The sequence below is a fragment of the Etheostoma spectabile genome, unplaced genomic scaffold, assembly GCF_008692095.1.
Source record: "Etheostoma spectabile isolate EspeVRDwgs_2016 unplaced genomic scaffold, UIUC_Espe_1.0 scaffold00009589, whole genome shotgun sequence".
Classification (NCBI taxonomy): domain Eukaryota; kingdom Metazoa; phylum Chordata; class Actinopteri; order Perciformes; family Percidae; genus Etheostoma; species Etheostoma spectabile.
In genome coordinates, this window is record NW_022603721.1 from 3,930 (window position 1) to 11,604 (window position 7,675).

The 7,675-nt window shown below is 46.8% G+C and overlaps 1 protein-coding gene across 1 annotated transcript; it reads right to left on the minus strand.

Moving 5' to 3' along the window:
- Positions 1 to 218: 218 nt before the first annotated feature.
- Positions 219 to 7,293, minus strand: LOC116679156 (coxsackievirus and adenovirus receptor homolog). Its single transcript, XM_032508839.1, has 2 exons — positions 7,029 to 7,293; positions 219 to 634 (listed from the first exon to the last, which is right to left on the minus strand). The coding sequence occupies exons 1-2, from the start codon at positions 7,075 to 7,077 to the stop codon at positions 234 to 236; spliced, it is 450 nt and encodes a 149-aa protein (XP_032364730.1). The 5' UTR covers positions 7,078 to 7,293; the 3' UTR covers positions 219 to 233.
- Positions 7,294 to 7,675: the final 382 nt, after the last annotated feature.

Consider the following 7,675-nt stretch of genomic DNA (forward strand, 5'->3'; position numbering starts at 1 on the left):
GTAGAAAAACACCCAGAGAGAGACTACCTCACCTGTAACCTGTAGAAAACACCCAGAGAGAGAGACTACCTCACCTGTAACCTGTAGAAAAACACCCAGAGAGAGACTACCTCACCTGTAACCTGTAGTAAAACACCCAGAGAGAGAGACTACCTCACCTGTAACCTGTAGAAAAACACCCAGAGAGAGAGACTACCTCACCTGTAACCTGTAGAAAAACACCCAGAGAGAGACTACCTCACCTGTAACCTGTAGAAAAACACCCAGAGAGAGACTACCTCACCTGTAACCTTCAGACGGATGATTCTGATTGGCTCTGAGTCGATGACGGCTCTCTTTTTCCGTCTTGAAACACCTGGTGCAACTCGACACTCGTATGTTCCAGTGTCGTTGATGTTCACATTCTTCAGAGTTAAAGACACGTCTCCGTCCTTCAGGTCTCTGTCCACCAGGTCCACCCTGTCCCTAAAGGACAGGTGCTGGTGGTATGGATCCGGGCGTCCATCTCTGTATAAGAGGACGTAGTCTGGCTGCAGGTCCGGTCTGCTCCACTCTACAGCTCTGATGGAGGAATCAGCAGCCCGACATGGTAGAGTAGCATCATCTCCAGGATCCATTGTTACCTCAATCAGGTCTGAAAAACAATAATAAACAACCATTAATAATAAAAAGTCATGTTATTTGTTATAGCAGTTGTCTACAGGTGGGTCTTTGCAGTAGGTCTCTGAATTTGAATCTCTTTAAGATATTATATACTGGGGTGGCAGTAGCAGGAGGGTCGCTGGTCCCCCTGCCCCCCCCCCCCCCCCCACCCGAGATTTCTCCATTAGTGCATGTACAGGATCTGATCATGTGTGTGTGTAGTTCAGGGCTGTGTGTAATAACAGAGTGTAAAAGGTAATTTTCCAATAGGGGATCAATAAAGAGTAAATTATTACAAATAGAGGTTCAACATGTGGTTTACACTTTAATATCTCAGCCAGTAATTTTATCATAGTGTGCAGTGCAAAACTGGAGAGCTATTCAAGACAAGATGGCGCCGCGGATGGCCGCCTCTGGACTACGCTCCATTGTGCTTTTCGTGTTTTTGTTTATTTTGTCGGTTTTCTGCCAACATTCTCTGGTAGCTTTTACCAGAGATGAGCTCTTAAATATAGGACTTTCAACTCCTCATATTTTTCCACCGCCATTTTCCGAACCTGGAACTTTTTCTGAGTTATTAGTTGGAGGCGCAGCAGCTCTCTATGGGATCCACCGGAGACGCCGGAGGGGGAAACGCGCTGGTGCGCTTGTTAAATTAAGGCAGCGGGGCTTTCGCACCGCGCTCCCCTCCATCCACCTGGCGAATGTCCGCTCTCTGGCCAACAACATGGACGAACTGCTGCTCCTCAACAGTACCAACTCGGACTTCTGCAGATCTGCCGCCCTCTGCTTTACCGAATCCTGGCTCAGTCCGCGCATCCCAGACAGGGCTCTTCTCCTCCCGGGATTCAATCTTTACCAGGCGGATCGCGTACTGGAGCTCACGGGGAAAACAAAGGGAGGCGGACTCTGTCTCTACATAAACGAAGGTTGGTGTACAGATGTCACAGTTCTGGAAAGATCCTGCAGCCCCCACTTAGAGTCACTATTCATAAACTGCAAACCCTTTTATTCACCGCGGGAGTTCTCCTCGTTCATTCTACATCCCCCCTCAGGCCTGTGTTAGTGAGGTGTTACTGCACCTGGCCCACCAGGTCTACATCCCCCCTCAGGCCTGTGTTAGTGAGGTGTTACTGCACCTGGCCCACCAGGTCTACATCCCCCCCAGGCCTGTGTTAGTGAGGTGTTACTGCACCTGGCCCACCAGGTCTACATCCCCCCTCAGGCCTGTGTTAGTGAGGTGTTACTGCACCTGGCCCACCAGGTCTACATCCCCCCCCAGGCCTGTGTTAGTGAGGTGTTACTGCACCTGGCCCACCAGGTCTACATCCCCCCCAGGCCTGTGTTAGTGGGGCGTTACTGCACCTGGCCCACCAGGTCTACATCCACCCCAGGCCTGTGTTATGGCGTTTTTCCATTGCTGGTAACGGCTCGCCTCGGCTTGGCTCGGCTCGGCTCGGCTCGCCTCGCCCCATTCTTCGTCCGTTTTCCATTGCAGATTGAGTAACGCCTCAGCGTGGCTGGTCACCATAGCAACGCGTGATGACGTAATTTTCAACGTGACTCACAACAGCACGTCGGCTACTCGCCGCAGCCACAACAAATGTTTTTTTTTTCAAAAGAACTGAAGGAAGGAACAAAAATCACCGCTAAAAAAACGCGAGTTTGGGAATTCTGACGGAGTTCAGACGTCGACCATGACGGTTGTTCGCCGACACAAAAGGGTAAGTTAAGTTTCCTGGTAACGTTAGCTAACATCTGCATGTGTTCAGCGTCGTAGTCAGTATTTACTAGACGCTATATAAAGTACATGAACTTTAGCAACATGATTACACACAACATGACTGATGTGGACTGTTTGTGTTTTAGAGCATTCACGCTTTGTAAAATCGCCGCCGCAGAGACGTCTGGGGGGCGACGTCGACCGGTGAAACCTCTGGTTCTGACTACTGGGCTTCGTATAATCTGGATGAGAGTCACAGACAGTCTTATGACAACGCTGGGATACATCTGGGACAGCAGAGCCGGGGGGGACACTGTCCAGGGTGCAGAGGAAGAAGACCGGGAAGTTTGGGAGGGTTTGATGCGCTACTTGAAAAGCTAAATAAAAACTTTTGTTATATATATATTATATATATATATATATATATATATATATATAATATATATATATATATATATATATTGTCTTGTTTTTTAAAGTAACAGTGTGCGATATTGGAAATGACATGAAGCCGCTAGTAGCCCGAACAGTTTAAAGTGAGAATAGTGTAGAGAGTAGATAATCTGTCGGTGTCGGCTAGATTTGTTTTAAATGTCCCGTTTGTTCTGGACACACACTCCGCACTCTGGTCTGCTAACAACGCAGTCATAAGTGACGATTCTCTCCGACCAATCAGCAGTCTGCAGGTTTTCACGTCACCTTTTGGTATCGCCTCGGCTCGCTTGGAACCTCGACTGAGGTAGTACTACAAAAAGTACCTGGTAGCAGGTCCCAGGGACTTTTTTTCGTAATGGAAAACCAAAAAAAGCGAGTAGAGCCGAGGCGTGTCGAGTAGATACCACGCAGTGGAAAACCGCCATTAGTGAGGTGTTACTGCACCTGGCCCACCAGGTCTACATCCCCCCTCAGGCCTGTGTTAGTGGGGCGTTACTGCACCTGGCCCACCAGGTCTACATCCCCCCCAGGCCTGTGTTAGTGAGGCGTTACTGCACCTGGCCCACCAGGTCTAGATCCCCCCCAGGCCTGTGTTAGTGAGGCGTTACTGCACTTGGCCCACCAGGTCTACATCCCCCCCAGGCCTGTGTTAGTGAGGCGTTACTGCACCTGGCCCACCAGGTCTACATCCCCCCCAGGCCTGTGTTAGTGAGGCGTTACTGCACCTGGCCCACCAGGTCTACATCCCCCCAGGCCTGTGTTAGTGAGGCGTTACTGCACCTGGCCCACCAGGTCTACATCCCCCCCAGGCCTGTGTTAGTGAGGCGTTACTGCACCTGGCCCACCAGGTCTACATCCCCCCCAGGCCTGTGTTAGTGAGGCGTTACTGCACCTGGCTGACCAGATTACTAACGTGGAGAAAAAACCTCCTGACTCCCTGCTCATTGTTCTTGGGGACTTCAACAGAGCAAACCTCAGCCACGAACTCCCAAAGTATAGACAGCATATTAAGTGTCCCACCAGGGACACTAATATACTGGACCACTGCTATACAACATTAAAGGACTCCTATCGCTCTGTCCCACGTGCAGCCTTGGGACTCTCTGATCACTGTCTGGTTCATCTTGTCCCGACATACAGGCAGAAACTGAAATCTGTTAAACCTGTTGTAAAGAGGGTGAAAAGATGGACCAACGAGTCAGAGCTGGATTTACAGGCCTGCTTTGACTGGACTGATTGGAGTGTTTTTGAGGCTGCAGCCACTGATCTGGACCAACTAACTGACACTGTGACATCTTACATCAGCTTTTGTGAGGACATGTGTGTGCCGACAAAAACCTTCTGTACATTCAACAACCAGAAACCCTGGTTCACAGCCAGACTCAGGCAGCTCCGTCAGTCCAAAGAGGAGGCCTTCAGAAGTGGGGACAGAGTCCTGTACAACCAGGCCAGGAACACACTGACCACAGAGATCAAAGCAGCTAAGAGGAGCTATGCTAATAAGCTGGAAAACAGCTTTTCAAACATCGATCCTCGGTCAGTGTGGAGAGGCCTGCAGAGACCCCCTAACTACAGGAGACCATCCCCCAACACTGACCCTCGGTCAGTGTGGAGAGACCTGCAGACTCTCACTAACTACAGGAGACCACCCCCCAACACTGACCCTCGGTCACTGTGGAGAGACCTGCAGACTCTCACTAACTACAGGAGACCACCCCCCAACACTGACCCTCGGTCACTGTGGAGAGACCTGCAGACTCTCACTAACTACAGGAGACCACCCCCCAACACTGACCCTCGGTCAGTGTGGAGAGACCTGCAGACTCTCACTAACTACAGGAGACCACCCCCCAACACTGATCCTCGATCACTGTGGAGAGTCCTGCAGACTCTCACTAACTACAGGAGACCACCCCCCAACACTGACCCTCGGTCACTGTGGAGAGTCCTGCAGACTCTCACTAACTACAGGAGACCACCCCCCAACACTGACCCTCGGTCACTGTGGAGAGTCCTGCAGACTCTCACTAACTACAGGAGACCATCCCCCAACACTGACCCTCGGTCACTGTGGAGAGACCTGCAGACTCTCACTAACTACAGGAGACCACCCCCCAACACTGCTGGTTCTCAACGGCTTGCTGACGAGCTGAACAGCTTCTACTGTAGGTTTGAAAAGACCACAGTCACACCCTCTTCATTGCACTCATCTCTCTACATTGTTTCGGTTTATATATTAGAGTATATATATCAGTGTGTCTATATTAGTATGTCTATATTAGTGTGTATATATTAGTGTGTATATATTGTTTGTTTGTTTGTTTTGAATGTGTAAGCACATTGTGAGCAACGATGCTCCAAAGGTAATTCCTCGTATGTGTCTTCATACCTGGTCAATGAAGCTGATTCTGATTCTGTCTGATTGACAGCCAATCAGAGCCGAGGAAACATGTTGGCAGATTATTTTACAGAGGTGTCACAATCTAACTCTCTATAAATATATCAATATGAATCTGTTTCAAATGGGACATTTCATGTCTGCACATTGGCTCAAAATGAATTCATCTGAATGTCTTTAAAATATTCTATATTCTATACACAGGGAACATGATGAGAACATTGATTATTTGTGCTGCAGGAAGTGGATTTTAACGTCTGTCCTGTCTGTCCTCATCTGAGGAGACGTAATGTCTCCCTGTGGATCAGCTTAATATCTCAGCCTGTAATGTTAGATCAACAGACACATAATGAATATCTTGCAGCATCTGTGTAGAACGTTGTGGAGCAGCTTGAAGGTCGTTGGAGTTTGAACATGTCAGGATGTCAGGCTCCATCCTGGAAACGTCCTTCTGATCCAGACCAGCTGATCACTTCAGATATGTTGTTTAAGGGTTATTCATTTGTGGGATTTTAAAATAAAATCTTTTTTTAAAGAAGCACTTACTTGTTTTAAATATGCAACAATAACCTGGGTGATTTATTAAATATGAGTCATGATTTTCGTGGGAGAAATGCTGTATATATAACATATATATGAAGCTATATTTAATTAATGTAATCATTTAAATGGGTTTAGTGTGTTTAACTGGTGTCTTTGTTCAGCATTGGGGGACTTGGCTCACAGCCAGAGACACACACACACACACACACAAACACACACACACACACACACACACACAGAGACAAACACACACACACACACACACACACAAACACACACACACACCCTGCTCTTCTCTTTAAGAGAATATAAACTTCACATAGCTCCAGAACGTGGAGCCTCCGCTGAGTCATAAATCATCCTTAAAAGGTAAAATATTTAACATTTCTGCTTTAAAAAGTCTAAAAATGACAACACCTACAGTATGTCACATATTTTGTTGAGACTTGATATTTGTAACTTTCTTAATTGTATTAACTGCTAAATTATTTAGTGTAGTTTTTGTAATATTTTTTGTTTTTTTACTCTTCCATATTTCATGTACCTCCTAACCACTGGTATATATGTATTTTGGAATTTTGTCATTGTACTTGAATTTGCTATAAAGGGTTAGGATTAGGGTCAACAAGAAAAGAAGAAAAAAGAAAGTGCTGCACACGCGCCTGGTGAGGTTGTATTAATTCAGCCAATCACAACACAGCACAGACCAACACATGTCACATCCTCCCTGCCTGCTTTCATCCTCCTGCTCCTCCTCTTTCCTCTCGCCTCCTCCTCTCCTTCTCTCTCTGTCTGTAGTCTCTCTCTCTCTCTACAGTCTATGGTCTCTCTCTCTCTCTCCCCCCCCCCTCCTCCCTACAGTTTCCTCTCTCTCTCTAGTCTAGAATCCCTCCCTCTCTCTCTCTCTCTCTCCCTCCATATTTAACCTCTGTCTAAACTGCGCAGTTGGTCTGAAACAGCTGATCCCTCTCTGTTTCTAACATTTATGAATCATAAACACATTACTGTGTCAGGAAATACAAATACATGTGCACTATGCATACTTATATACAAATACACACTATGCATACTGACATTCAAATACACACTATGCATACTGATTTACAAATACACATAAATAAACATAACATTAGTTTAGTCAAACATTTTCTTACAGAAACCTGAACTTTACTGTAAATTAACCAATGATCATGATGATAATACTTTATATGGTTTAAGATGACTTCACTGAATATTTAAAAACCTTTACAGTCTGTGAATCCTTTCACAATAAAAGCTCATATTTACCAGAAGCGGCTTCCGCCAGGAGGACCAACAGGAGCAGGACTGGAGCCATGAGGTCTGAGGGGGGACCTGCAGTCTCAGTACCGGACCCGGTTCTCTCTCAGTAGGTATTCAGATTAGTTCCTCTAGGACTGGGGACCAGTTGGTGGCTCTGATCCGGGTTTTCTCCGACTTGAAGTGTTGATGCGTTAAGAATTTCCCCGACTGTGCACTAGGGAGGGGTCGGTAGGTCTGTTGGTCTGACTCTCATGAGAGGGCGGGACTAACAGCACGAGAGGGCGGGGCTAACCATGAGGTTACAGGAGGACAGATGCATCTGAAGGAGAATCCCAAACTGAAATACTTCAGGACAGACTTGTCCCTCTGAACCCTGGAAGACATGAAGCAGCAGAGCAGTCTGGGGTCAGGGTCTCTCTCCTGACAGAGTGACTGTATGTGATGAACACAGAGAACTATATTTAGCAAGAACATGATATTACATCTGAACAAGAATTTACACTGAATGAAAACAATTAGTTTGATCAAACAAAAACCTATTCCTCCTCAATTAATGTATTTGCATGTTTGCTATAATCCATATTACCGTGTAAAAATAACTCATGTGTCCTCTCCAGACCTGTCTCTGCGTGCAGGTGGACACCGCTGGTCTC

Bases quoted from the DNA above. Each gene is read 5' to 3' on its own strand.
- LOC116679156 (XM_032508839.1), bottom strand. From the start codon at position 7,077: ATGGCTCCAGTCCTGCTCCTGTTGGTCCTCCTGGCGGAAGCCGCTTCT. The intron at 635-7,028 runs GTAAATATGAGC...ATTGTTTTTCAG, and splicing joins CCTGGCGGAAGCCGCTTCTG to ACCTGATTGAGGTAACAATG.